This window comes from Mchenga conophoros, linkage group LG20 (assembly GCF_057382185.1).
Source record: "Mchenga conophoros isolate Kocher_MC1m ecotype Shallow Benthic linkage group LG20, M_conophoros_male_GT1.1, whole genome shotgun sequence".
Lineage (NCBI taxonomy): Eukaryota > Metazoa > Chordata > Actinopteri > Cichliformes > Cichlidae > Mchenga > Mchenga conophoros.
Window position 1 is genome coordinate 4,774,410 of NC_140545.1, and position 14,476 is coordinate 4,788,885.

A 14,476-nucleotide genomic window follows, 5' to 3' on the forward strand; every position below is an offset into this window, starting at 1 on the left:
ATATAAAACAAGTTACAGTTGCCACACACTAAATGAACCCATCACTTAAAGATAATTTCCTTGTGACATAGCACACTCCTGTTTATATGTGTTAGATGCTGTCAGTGGCTGAGGAGCCACGGGCAGTGCAGGCTTTGCTAGTGCTGACAGCCACCCTTCCATATTTCTCTATAAATCCACTGGCTGTTTACAGGTTTATTTGCCAAACACAACACTGCTTCCACATCCTCCCTTTCTCCAATTAACAGGTGGCGCTTGTTAGGAACCACACTGTGAACAGTTTAGGATGTAGGACAGAGGGATGGCTGTTTTGTCTCTTGAGAGGCCGATGTGAATCACTTCAGCGAGAGCGAGCCCCTTGACATTGACCTGGTCTCCAATGAGGCCCCCATGACCCTCTTCTTTAACCACCTACGCCACCCCCACCCCCCCGGGGCCCCTCATCTCTCCTATACATTTGCCTCTCATGCTTGCTTTTATACCACCTCCCCTCTTCCTCCTCCTTTTTCCTTACCGCCAACTCTCCCTTTAGCCTTGGTCCCCGCAGAGCATCCTTTCATGTGTTTGAAGTGTGGGGCACAGAAAATGAAAGTGTGCGTGCGTGGAGAGGTGGGGGTGAAGAGCAAGTCTCCTTGCATGCGTCTAGATGTGTGTGCACGCAAATGTGTAGTTGCAACGTGTTGTGTGAGAGGCTCTCTCTCTGGACCTGATGGGCAAAAGAAGAGTACCAAAAGAAGTGATTGGGAGTGTGGGTGTGAGGGGTGGGGGTGGGGGGGGGGGTGGAGGGTTGAAATTGGGGGTGGAGGTGGAGGGGAGGAAGGGATGTAGAAATGGCCAGGAGGACTTTCCCTCCCTCTTCATATGATGAAAGGAGAGTAAAGAAGAGAGAAAAGAAAATGAGAGGTGGGGGTAGAGATCCAGATGAAAGTGAAAGGAGGGGTGGGATGGGGGGGGCGTCTTCTCCTGTTTTGTCTCTTGGAGTTCAGTCAGCGTCGAAATGTGGAGCTGTGCGTAACACCTCTAGCACCATCCCAAAAAAGTGAAAAAATCAAGCAGTGCGTTTGGTCAAAGGACGAGGACGTTCAGCATGAGCACACATGCCGCATATTTACAGCTGCATAAGCCTATGATACTGGCTAAATGCTGATAAATGCTTCTTCCTGAAAAGATGCTTAATTTTCTGGTGTATGGTGCGCTTTAGCGGATAGATGCTGGCTTTTGTGTACCTGCCAGTCCACCAAATCCATCACGGGGCCGGCCAAGCTGCATCAGCGCAGCGCTCCCCTGTATTCTCGTGCTGAGGAAAGCCCGGCTTAACTGAGGGGATTTAGGCCCAACTCCCGGAATGGTGGTGGGGAGAAAAATGGGATGGCACAAAAGAGGGATAAGTGGAATGGGTCCGAATGACAAACTGGGACTTCCCAAAATAACTCATGCAAAGAAAGAGGTGTATGCGTGTGTGTGTCCATCTGCAATTAGGACTCTAATTTGTAGTCAGAGGGGCTCTCCTCTTGTGTGCCAGCAGCTGCAACATGAGACAAGAGTTTTAGAGGGGAACATTCTGAGTCCGAGCACCTAATCTGTCCCCCCCCACACACACACACACACACACACACACACACACAAAGAGAAAAAAGAGAGGGTTAGAGCCCCAGGTGACCATGCTGCTCTCAGTTCACATGAAAGAGAATTCAAGAGAGAGGGAGGGAGAGAGAAAATATGGACCTAATATTGAAGTGATGCATCGTTTCCATGGAGTGAACATGTAGAGAATAACAGGAAGAAATAATAGACGGAGAAGCAAAGGTCATAAGGCTTGTACTGTGTCGATTTAAGGGAGTATATCACCTGTTACACCTGTCAAATTCAAGGTCTTAGTTACTTTTGGGAAATCATATTTGGGGGTTTTAAGATTGATTTTCATATTTTAAAAATAAATGTCCGGCTGGCTGGACTCCTTTAAAAGTCTAATGAGAAGCATGATGGGAAGTGTAGGATCTCAAAAACACAAACAATGTGTCTGGAAATTTATTAATGTTAGGACGTATGTCGCATTTAGAAATGAAAACATGACAGTGAAACCAAAACGCTGGTCTGCTGCTCATCAGTAAATAAATAAATAACAAATACTTAGAACATTAGTAATTTAATGAACTTTAATGAACGGCAAGTGTTTCATGGCCTCTTAACTTTTCAGAATCCCCTGGAAACATTTATGGCTCAGTGTCATCTGCCTCAGCCAAACTGTTATTTTAAACATCAACTAAAAGTTGGTGTGTTTGTCTCTGCAGCTTTTATTGTGACCATTCTTTCTCAGTTGGGTGCTTGGTGCTCCTAAAGACTAACAAAACTGCTAAAGTAAACCCTTTAACTGAGCCAGACATACAAAATAATTGGTGGAGGTGGGACTGCGACCAAAGGAAACTTATAGAGGTCAACTATCCTACCCTGTCTTCACTGCACCTTGTATGCAAGTGCTCAACAGAGTGTGTGTGTGTGTGTGTGTGTGTGTGTGTGTGTGTGTGTGTGTGTGTGTGTGTGTGTGTGTGTGTGTGTGTGTGCGCTTTGGGGCTTCAGTTCCCTCTGATCCTTCCCTTATCTCTCACAACCCTCCCTATCCTCCTCCCCCCCATTTACACACACACACACACACCCTTGTCTGCCGCCAGCAGAGTCCCTCGCGGCCTGGCGCAGCAAACAGATCGATACACCGGAGCTAGGCCGCATTAATATCTGTCGCTTCACCCCCCCACCTCGGCGCCCGCTCAACTGCTTCAACACACGCACACACGCGTGTACACACACACAGCCGGGCACATACACGTAAGCACCTAAATCACGCAGACACACAGAAACACACATCACACCCGTACCGGCGGCGGAAATGGCCCCTAGCTCCCGAGGGATCTGTCTAATTAAAAAAAAAAAAAAAAAAAAAGTTGGGGGAGGGTTGGGGGGATGGATAGATTGAGGCAGAGAGTGAGAGGGAGGAGAGAGAGCAGGATGGATTTTTCTCTCATTAGAAGCCATGTCTCCTGGTGTGGCCTGGCCTGGCTTGATAATGATGAGTCCTCTTCTCCTTCGAGGGCGAGAGAGAATCGGGGAGAGGGAGGAAAAGAAAGAGAGGGAGAGGGGGATAAGAGAAGAAAGAGATGGAATGAGGCAAGAGGTGGAGGGCATAAGGTGCAGGGGAGAGGGCAGGTAGAGATGGAGGGAGAAGGCACGGTGGTGGTGGTTGTGAGGGGTAAAAACACTCTGCACATACTGTGCTGCTTTTTGCACAGCAGGCTTTTTTTTAAATAAATATCAGAAAAAATAATAGCAGAAATTTTACTTTTCATTCACTTAAATGGGGTCAGCTCAGTTCCAAAGCAAGACACATGGCTTTAAACTCTGTGTGGATATCTGTATATGTAGATGAATGGATAAGAAAATCCATCATTTCAGTGTAAAGATGGAATGAGGCCGAGTGGAGTTCTTAATGACTTATTGGGTGTTTTTATAAGCTGCCTGCATACTTGACCCTTAAATCCATCACTACAGGATAATAAATAACTTTTGAGAGCATGTGCCACTTCTGTTTTTTGTTCTAATAACTTGTATCACATATTAAAAGCCAAATATCAGCAGCTAAATGTATAATTAGTTGAATTGTGTTTTTACAAATGTTCAGTAAAATACAACTGGATGCTAAACTTCATCACCCTTTCTCCCTTTACATCCTCTTTCTTTTCTGATCCATCTTTTCTTTCATATTTATCCCATCTTTGTCACATCAACACTATCATCTCATTTCTTTTCCTCCTGCCGTGCTTTCCCCTGTTTTGCCCCTTTGCTCCGTAATGCAGACATGCTGCGAGCTCGCCAGGAAGCGCTGGCTGCGGCGGTGAGGAATCCAGTGGCCTTAGAAGCTCACCTGCCCTCGGCGGGAAGCTCTTCTTCATCCAGCCAGAGACGCAAGCAGGGCCTGCCGCAGCATCGGGACGCACATTATACCGACAGGTAAAAACATCAGCGCTGCCGTAACCAGCTGTAGCTGTTGAAGCAAATACCGGCATTATTCATTATTAGGAAAAAAGAAACCCTAACACCTGCATCCACCTGGCACATGTATATAACTTCATACCATAAGAGTTGGAGTTAATCACCTGCCAGTTTGCATCAGCACAGCACTGTATAGCACCCCCACCTTCCTCAGCGAGATCTGATCTCATATTTGGCTTTTCCTGTGTGCTGCAGAGTTGGTGTGAGCGTGTGCATTTCCACATACATGGCTAAACTGAGGATCCAATAACCTCTTGGCTACCACTGTGGAGTTGCACGCCTGCACGCCAGCTCTTCCTCCCTCCCCCCCAAAGCGCTGGCCCCTGCGCCTCCCAAACAAAGCCAGGGGCAGCGGGAGTGGGCGGGTAATTGCTTGTCGATTATTTATGTGGCGCGGGGAGAGGCGGGGGATCGATAATGGGCCGGCGGTGCGGCAGCAGGGTGTGTGCGCTTGTGTGTGCGCTTGTGTGTGCATGAGAGAGAGGCAGAGAGGGGTTGGTGAGGGGCAGGAGGGGGAAATAAGCAGGAAGCAGAGCGGCCAGGCGCTGTGTGGTGCAGCTCTGGGAGACTGTGGGGGTGTATATAGTGTGTGTGTGTTGTGGCAAGATTGGGGGGGGGGGGCTGAGTGTTCATGTGTTTGTTCCATTTTTCAAGCTGGCGGTCTGCATGCATACTCATCTATGCGGATTGAATCTGGGTTTGTTTGTGTGAATATGTCTGCTAATTTGTGTGTGCGTGCGCGTGTGTGAGAGAGGCCAGTGGTGCAGTGTGAATGTACTCAGTGAGCCGCGGCTGTTCTCCGACAGCACACAAAGTAATTAGCCACACAGGACCGGGGAGAGTTAACTAGGCCTCACCCTACCTCCATCCGTCCGTCCGTCCGTCTGTCTCTACCTCACTCTTCCCTGCTTGTGCGTTCTGTTTAACCCTCAGTGAAACAGTTTAATCTGTCTATCACTTGTGCTATTGTCCAAGCAGTAGTACAGGAAGAAAAGACAAATGGACCTAAGGCTGCTCGATATAACGATATATATCGGATGACCATATAAAAACGTCTATCGTTTCATTTTACGCTATTGTTTGTTTTGTGGTGTCGCAAAATAAACTGTTTACAGCAATATTTTTTCATCGTTTTGACGGTCACTGTAGTGGCTATATTAATTTCTTAAAGTTCTCTCTTTCTCTTATATTTAATATAACCACACTACGGACGGACAAGCGCCTGTTTTTATGCGTTGTGGTTAGCAACAATGACGGTAAAACCATCACGTGTCCGCTTGTTTATGTTCCACATAAACCTTTCGCAATAAAGCTCAAGATCCTGTTGAGACTTTTCAAAATAAACTGAATCACGTGAAAGAGCAGATTATTTACGGATGAGAAGTAGAAAAGAGCGGCCAGGTGCTAAAAAATAAACCTTAGACTCAAACGTTAGAACAGGCTTTTCCCCGCAGCACGCCGTGTAATAAATACGCACAAAGAAAACGGCGGCCTTTACAACTTATGTCTAAAAATGTATCGTTTCATGCATCGGTTAAAACACTCGACTCCAGCTACACGACGCGCAGCTGGAAACACTTCACGCAAGTCGAGCTGCCCGAGATTCACAGAATTTACAGAAAATGTTACATTTTTGTGATTTATATCGTTATCGGACGATAGAAATAGATAAATAACGATAAACAGAACTAGTAAAAAGAAGAGAGAGAGAGGTGGGGGGGGGGGGGGGACAGAGAGAATGAGTACAAAAGTGAGGAGAAAATTAATATGGAGATAATTGGTATATTGAAAAAAAAATAATAACAGCAATAAAATGAAGAATGAAGGCTGAGGGAGTGAGTTAGAGATGGAAGCGCTCCCCTCTCTTCCTCTCTAACTCTCTCCGTGGCTCACCTTTCCATCGACCCCTCATCATTGATTACCTGGGGCCCATTAGGGCCCATTGTTAAAAACAAATCATTAGGGCCGCTCGATGGGCTTAGAGCCTGGCGTTCCATTTGTCTGGCCTTAAATGGCACTAAGCTCACCAAGCATCTGCAAGGCAAATAGGGGAGGGGTAGAGACAAGTAAAGAGAGTGTGTGTGTGTGGGGGGGGGGGGGGGGGGACATTGGAGCATAAAGCGGGAATGAAGAAAGGGAAGCAAAAAAGGAAGAGAGGAGATGGGAGATGGCGAGATGACGGAGTAACAGAGAGAGCGAGAGAGAGATGAACAAAAATAGGGAGTGAGGAGATCGGGAGAGTGTGAGATAAGGGGAGGGTGGGAGAGGGAGAGAGAGCGCAAGCGTGGAGGGAGCCTCATCCATTTTAATGAGCTTCCTGTGTAAATGTGTTCCTGCGGAGAAGGAGCCGAAGGCGGCCGCGCGGCGCTCCTAATCCCCCCACGCTCCAGTCATTAAGGGCAGCCCTGTCACACACACTTACACAGACGCACTTATGCACACACACACACACTGCCTGGGCTGCTGTGGGACGGGGCCGCTGTCGCCACTCTGACAGGTCGCCACACACCAGTGAATTCCCCAGGAGCCCCTGGCCTCACTGCAGGCAGGAGACACACAGGCTGAAAGAGAGAATCCAGCGATACAGTTTTGCTTGATTATGAGTCCACCTTGCATTTGTGAGTCTGCCTATTTTCAGTCTCTGAGTTTTTTTGCCTCATCTTTTTATAGCATGTCAGTGGTTTGCCAACAAAATGCAAAGATGGTGCAAAAAAAAAAGAGAAAATAAAACCACACAGAGAAAAACAGACAAGTACACACAAACACATGTAGGAGCACCCAACACACACACACACAGCCCCAGAGCAAAACGACTAATGTCTGCCACTCCTCCCTCAAAATTGCCTCCTATAAAAAGAGGAAGAGAGGGAGAGATGAAGGAAGGGAGTGGAGGGGAGTGTCAGACAAACACTCCTTCTCTTCTCTCTCTCTCCTCTTTCTCTCTCTCTCTCACTCCCCGTGATTAGGCCTAATTATGGTGGCGCAGACGCCTGGCAGCCCCAGTCATGCAGCTTTAATTGACCGTTATTCATTTGAGGGCTAACGCTAGGCAAGGGTAGGCGGTACAAGAAGAGGGAAGAAGAAAGGGGGAATATCAGAGGGGTGTGGGGGGGGGGGTGATGGGAATTTGGCATGCGGGAGCCATGGTCGGGCAGCGCGGGGGGGGGGAGGCTTGGGGGGCGCCTTAACGTAGCCTAGTGGAACTGCGCGTCGGAAGGCTAATTGCTAGCCCTGAGGGATTAGGCCAGGTGATTACACACTGGGCGGTGTAATTACATAAGCAGCGGCTAGCGGGGCCCCGGCTCGCGGCTCCAGGGTCACGCGCCACAGCCCTCACCCAAGATTAATTGGAGCTGCCACTGGAGTGCGAGGCACCGCCGGAGAGAGCGGTTATACGATTAGCATTAACATTTCAGCGGCGGAGGCGATCGATGAATGCTGCCGCCCCCCCATTCCCTCCCCTCTCCAGCACACACACCCACCCACCCTCTCAGTGCTGCCTCTGCCACCTCACACCTCCCACACCACCCCATCTCATCCACCAGCTCTCGTAGATGTGCCCTCCCTCTTCACAGTTCCCCTCTCTCTCTCTCTCTCTCTCTTTTCCCTCACCATTTAGTGAGGCGGGAGACATGCAGGCGCTGGCTAATTTGAACACTGTTGCAAAACAATATTTGCGGTCGCATGTGTCCCAGTGTTGGTTTTGACTCTGTTGTTTTCCTCAGCTTGTTTCCCGTGTATGCTTTTGTGCGGCGGCAGTCGCGCACAGCTGAGCTCTGATTGGTGTGATTGCAGCAGCTCGGGGAGCAGAGAGGGGAGTGAAGTGGAGACGTGTGGGTAAAAGAAGCTCGAGCTTGAGCTCAGGAAAAGGCTCGAGAGAGGGTAGAGAGACAGAGCAGGCGGGCGGCATCATCATCCACTCTGGGATCAAAGCCTCGCACACTCTGACGCCTTCAGTGGGTCAAAGTGCACATGCCTCACTTTTCACACATTACGTGCTGCTTCAGAAGCCATATTCCCGCGCCCCCAAGGATGCACGCCAAACTGAAAGAGGGACAGAATGACAGAAGGGAGGGGAAAAAGGGAAGTGATGCACAAGGCGAAAACAGGATAAGATGAAGGGATGAGGAGAGATAAAAATACACAGGCAAAAGGAATAACAGTAGAGAGCAGACAGATTTTTCAGAGGTCATAGAGAAGGAGAGAGAAGGGAGTAAAGAACAGAAAAAAGGTGGGTAATACAGAGGGAGAGATGGAGAAAAAGGGGGAAAGGTGCCTCTCACCTTTCCCCCTCAAAGAGGACAAAAGACTAAGCCAATAATGGAGAGGCCTTTTCAGAAACAGGGGTTGTAGGATGCTCCATCTTTTCACTGGCTTCAATGCAGCCTGGAGAGAGGGAGGGAAGCAGGGAGAAGAGCACACAGAAAAAAGGGGAGAGGAGGAGAAGAGAGGAGGGATGAGTGTTAATTAGAAGGTCCTTCAGCCCGTGGCCCCGGTCAAGACGCAGGGGCCGCCCCAGCTGTCGGAGCATGACACACTGGCATTGTGCATTCAGCCCTCATTATGTGTGTGGGTCTGGAGTTGTGGCGTGTATGTGTGAGGCGGCAGGGAAAGGAAAGGCTGCAGTCCAGGGTACAGCAATGGCCAGCGGCGCTTGCTGCGGCGTGACAAGACTGATGAGGCGCTGGGGCGACATGAGGGCCTCTGGAGCACCACTGATAAAAATACACTGCATACATTGGCAGTGTGGCACCATTCGCGCACGCACACACACAGACACACAGAGCAGCAGCTGAAATTTTCTGAGAAGAGAGAGGGGAAAAAAATCAAAATGTGAAGTGAAAACTGTTCCACTGACGTAGGAAGTCGCGTGTGCTGAACATTCGTGTTATTTCAACCTATTTAGTAAAATTAAAATTGAGATTGATGTTTTTGTTTAATTTGTGTCCACAGAGAAATGTCCCATCCTCCACCCCTACTGTCCCCTCCAACTGCTCCTCACATCGCCTTAGGACCTCACTTGCGGCCTCCTTTCCTTGGCATGCCCTCTGCTCTTTGCCAAGCCCCCGGTGAGTCATAAGTAATTCTAAGGCCAGATGGATACTTTTGCACAACACACAAAGAAAATCAAATTTTCACCCTAGTATTTCTTTTTGGCACTTTGATTTAGTTTGTAACATGTTAACTCAAAGATTCCTCCAAAACTTGGGACATTGCATTGTTACATTTGTGCTGTTTTTGTTACAGGTTACGGTTTCCTTCAGCCAGCTCAAGCAGAGCTCTTTGCCCGCCAACAGGAGCTCTTGAGAAAGCAGAACCTGGCCAGGTGTGTTTAATAAAGTGATGATGAAAGCCTACATCAAAAGTATTAAGATATGGGTTTAGGAAGCTTTTGGACTGTGTGGTAAACCTCTCTGTGTTTCGCTGCCGCAGACTTGAGATGTCAGCCGAGCTGCTGAGACAGAAAGAGTTGGAAAATCTCCACCAGCGACAGCAACAGCAACGTCTGTTGGGCTCTGACCCTCTGGGGGCTCTACCTCCTGGAATTCCTCTCGACCATCCAGCATTGCGGAGCCTCCATGACATCCCAGAGGGCCATCCTCTCCGCGAGGAACTGGCCCGCCGCACGAACGCAATGCTGGTGCTTCGACACGGGGCTACCACGCCCCTCCTAACACTCAACCACCAACAACAGCAACAACCGGGGGCGTCGTCCACACCCAAAGACACCCAGCCGCAGAGCTCCACTGCTGGCACAGATGCCGAATCCAGAAAGATGGCCCGCAGGGTCCCCCAGACGCAAATCCATAGTGGGGATCACAGAGAAGGAAGGGAGGACAGAGGAAGGGAGGAAGACATGGAAGTGCACGAAGAGGAAATGAAGGACTCAGACAGCGAGACAGAGATGTGCGATGAGAGGCTGGAGAGAGTCGGTGCCAAGTCCAGCAGTAAACCCAAGGACAGGGGTAAAGACACTGGCAGCAAGGGAGTGTGTGACAGTGCCAAGGAGACTGTAGAGCGCTCAGGCAGGCTGAGCGCCCCTTGTAGTTCTGCAGGTACAGAGTCCCCCAGTCGCCACCTTTTTACCACTGGACTGGGCAAAACCGATCTGAGGTACCACCTGCCACCAGGGTTCCTGCCACCGCTACCTGCTCTTCATGCCCAGTCATTTCCCTTCGGATTCCCCTACGCCAACCCTTATTTTCACACGGGTGAGAGACTCAGACGCGCACACACGACACACAGAGCTCAGAGCTGACACGTGAAATCCATTAGAATCACTCTCTGTGCGTGTCTCTAGTGTGGAGGCCTCTCCCTGTTAGGGCCTCTTCCTCTGACCCCAGGGTGACCCACATGCACGCCACCAACAGCACAGCCACGTGGGCAGAAGGGAGGGATTGAGGGGGTTGTTGGTTTGCAGCATAAAGTGGGATGACATAGCAGCAAGCGGCACGTTTACTTTATGAAAGCATAAGAAAAGACTGGTAATGAGCACCTGAAGGAAACTGTAACAGTCATTTATTAAATGAGTTTAAGATATCTATTAGTTTACTTAACACAGACACTTAAAACCAAACCAAAAAAATACACATTTGAAAACAAATAGCACCTTTGTACCTGGTGTGTGTATATATTGACACATCATTTTCACCCACTGCTGCTTTTTCAGGCTCTTTGGGAGGTCTTTTCATGGATGGGGAGGACTCGGCCACAGCAAACCCTGCGGAGGACATCAGCAAGTGGAGTGTGGAGGATGTGTGCGGCTTCATAAGCAGCCTGGCAGGATGTGCTGAATACACACAGGTGAGAACGTAGAGAGCAGGAAAGAGAGAGAGAGAAGGGGACTGAGGCCAGGGGCAGGCTGATTATTAACCATAGAGGAAAAACAGTGTACTAAGATATAATTCAAACCCCAAAACCACTGCAGTACTGTCAAAGGCGTCTCATTATATTTAGGTAGAAGCAGTAAACCTGCAGCTTTTTCAAGGTTTTTGTGAATGTGTGTGGATGCATGAGAGAGCATGGTCATGTTTAATGGTTTGAGCCACGTTTGTGTGAATGACGGTGAGTTTAAAGTGCATGTAGGTGTAGCTTGTGTGAATGAAACGTGCATTTGTGTGTTAATCCAGGCTGTGCGACGTTCCAAAATGAACTATCCAGAGAAAGTTCTCATCATTGGAAAATGGAAACGAGTAAAATATTAGGACTAGGTATTCAATTCAACTTATTTTATATAGCGCCAAATTACAACAACAGTCACCTCAAGGCGCTTAATATTGTAAGGTAAAGACCCCTACAATAACCCAGAGAAACCCCAACAATCAAATGACAACCTATGAGTGAGCACTTTGGCAACAGTGGAAAGGAAAAACCTCCTTTTAACAGGAAGATTCCTCCAGCAGATCCAGGCTCAGGGAAGAGCAGCATGTGCTGTGACCAGTTGGGGGTGATGGAAAGGAGACGAGACAAAAGACATCTTGTGGAAGAGGGCCAGAGGAACATTTCTGGAGTCAGAGACGTGTATGGGGAGGGATTTGCTGCTGTCCTGACTCCAAGGGAACTGATAAGGAACAAAGTAGACACCATAATTAGGCTTCAGCTGTCTTAGACTCGGAGATTTAGATGAACCTTTGGAGTCATTTTTGCACAATAAATGATAACCGTATATACATATGGCATAGAAAACATCCCAATCCCAACATTACGATGTTTAAAATGATAAAAGACTACAGTCTCTACAATTTGAATCATCCATATTGCAAAAATGTTTCCTGATAATCTCCAATTGCGTTCTCAAAATGAGTATGAAACATTTTGGAATAGAGCCCACTGTTCTGTAGTGTTCGTGTGAGCGAATGTGTAGGGTCGTGTGTGTTTCTGTGTGTGTCGGGGCTGTGGCTGAAGAGGCTGTGTCTCCGCCAGGTGTTTCGGGAGCAGGCCATTGATGGAGAGACATTGCCACTGCTCACTGAGGAGCACCTGCTCAACACCATGGGATTAAAGCTGGGGCCCGCACTCAAGATCCGCTCACAGGTACACCTCACAGACCTGCGCGTGTGAGAGTGTGTGTGTTTGTGTATGATCAAGTGGACCCGTGTTTGTCTGAGTGTGCGTTCCCGTCTGTAGGACCGAGACAAACTGCTAGAATAGTATAGCTGATTCCCTTAAACTAGCCTGCCCCACATTCTCAGCCTCTCTTCTTCTCTCTCTAAATTCAGTACACATTAGTCCATAACCCGATGCTCAACAGGCTGTACTGACAGTCATGTGATCTCCTCTCGTCTCCTCAGGTGGCTCGCCGCGTTGGCAGGCTTTTCTACATGACAGGATTCCCGCTGGCATTCCCGTTTCCACCTTCTGCTGCCCTGCGACCCCCAGAGCGCGATCGGGACCCCCTGACTGCGCCATCTGACACACCCTTGCCCCTCTCTCTCTCTGTGCCACACCGACCCACTTCCACCAGCAGCAGTTCCTCCCCTTACAGCGGCCCCACCCCAGGTTGCTCCTCCCCCAAACAGGAAAACGGCAATGTGGTAGGACGATACGAGGCCAAAACCCCCTCATAGGAGTGTAAGGGAAGGGGTGAGAATGGAAGACTAGTCTCATGAATGGGGATGGGGGAGTGTAACTTGAAGCAGACTGACCTCTCAATACCTTCACCTTTTGAGCTGAAATTTACGGGACAATAACAGACTTGAATTAAAAAAAAGACAACTGGACAGTATGGACCGTATCCGACAAACCAATCAGCTGAGTTCCTCTGCAGGGGCTGTAGCCGAGCAGAATCCAAAGAAACTGGGTTGGAAGGAAGAGACGTGAAGCGACAGAGAAAAAGGAGACAGCTGGTCACAGCAAGCCTGCCAAAAAAATGGAGCAAAGCCCTGCCACAAATGCGACATTCTTGCAAGTCAGACAGTCAGACGCTAGCGGAAACTCTTCCTTCCTTCCTGGGCTGGAGGAAGCTCTGCTCACTCGCTCACTCTCTTTCTCTAGTCTCTGCATCTCTGACTGCTCTCACCCAGAACCCTGCAAAGCCCAGGAATTTAAAAAAAGAGACATTTCTCCCTCCCTCCCCTCTTCCTCGCCCCTTTCCCTGAGGCCAAACAGCAGCGTGGTGCTGTATGTTGGTTTGTTTTTCTTTTTTTTGGTTTTTTTTTTTCTTCTTCTAGAGGCTGGAGTTGAAACGTATATGCTGAGCAGCACCAGATCTGACCAGCTTCCTCTCTTATCACTGCAACTATGCATTCCGCTGTCCCGATACCAAAGATGACCGGATATGTGGAATTGAAACCATGTTTCACAACGTGTCTGCGCTTCTTTTTGCATTAACGGTCAAACAGGGGAATGCTAGGCTTAGTGCCTCACTCAGTGGGACTCTTATTTGAGATGACACAGGTAGAGCCGTCGTTTACTGACAAACAAAGGATTAAAAATGCTAAGAAATGGAGAAGCCTCAATAGCAGCTGTGGTTTGTACCCCTTATGTCATTGTACGCTTGTGTTGACTACTGTGGGAGGTAGGAAAAACATGCAAAATTGTACAGAATCATGCTTAAGATGAAAATATCCTGAAGATTACATACGTGGTACTTTTACTTTTTGTTAAATGTAGTTGCACGATTAAGGTTTTCTTTACTGGAAAAAAAAAAGTGACTTGCTGAACTTTGGTGGTACTTTTTGTTCATGAGTTTTTGTTTTGCCCTTTTTTAAAAAAAAGTGTAATATTAAAAAAACAAACAACAAAAACGTATGCTCCAATCTTGAATGCTACTTCAGCATATAAATATGAGGACAAAAATATTTATAGGACTTTTAATGTAGTAGATAAAACAGATGGTGATATGTATTAAAATTAGCCCTCAAGATGGAATTCCAAAGATACTTTTACTTTCTCTCTTGGTTGCAGGGAAAAGAAAGGCACAAGCTCTTAATGCAAATGTTTTGAATTTGTTTTTTTTTGTTTTTTTACTACGCAAACAAATTAAAAATGGTCTCTAGATTTCCCTTCAAAAGTTTGTCTTCATCCTATTTTTCTATTCACCACACAGGTGAAATAAATGCTAAAGAAAGCCTCTCTTCTTTCTCTCGTGTTTGCTTCAAATATCAGAAATGCTCTTTCCTCCTCAGGTGTTTGTGGTACTTTCGTTAAAAAAGAACATGCAGGAGGCGGGGTGTGTGTGTGTGTTTTATAAAGGGGAGGTGACCCATGGGGGGCACAGTTCGGGTCAACACCAGCTGTCGGAGTGTGAGGTTCAGCCGCAGGCCAAGGCCTCCCTGCCTGTGGGGGTAAACCTGACCCTCCTCATATACCCACACACGCACACAGCAACAGAACCAGGAGCAACCCTCGCTCACACTCGCCTTCCTCCTTCAAAGCGGTGCGCTCTTCACTCTGCTGGGACTTCCCCCTCGCTTTAGGCGGGCCTCTGCAC

At 48.2% G+C, this 14,476-nt stretch overlaps 1 protein-coding gene across 6 annotated transcripts in view; it reads left to right on the forward strand.

Annotated features, from left to right (window-relative positions):
- Nucleotides 1–14,118, forward strand: part of samd11 (sterile alpha motif domain containing 11) — a 50,145-nt gene extending 36,027 nt beyond the window's left edge. For 3 of the 6 annotated variants that reach the window (XM_085258500.1, XM_085258501.1, XM_085258502.1), the window contains 7 exons: nucleotides 3,849–4,002; nucleotides 8,998–9,113; nucleotides 9,292–9,370; nucleotides 9,478–10,256; nucleotides 10,715–10,848; nucleotides 11,968–12,078; nucleotides 12,336–14,118. In XM_085258500.1, coding sequence (XP_085114626.1) covers nucleotides 3,849–4,002; nucleotides 8,998–9,113; nucleotides 9,292–9,370; nucleotides 9,478–10,256; nucleotides 10,715–10,848; nucleotides 11,968–12,078; nucleotides 12,336–12,611 — 1,649 coding nt within the window. In that variant the 3' untranslated portion in view covers nucleotides 12,612–14,118. The other 3 variants (XM_085258504.1, XM_085258505.1, XM_085258503.1) reach the window with 3 other exon arrangements.
- Nucleotides 14,119–14,476: the final 358 nt, after the last annotated feature.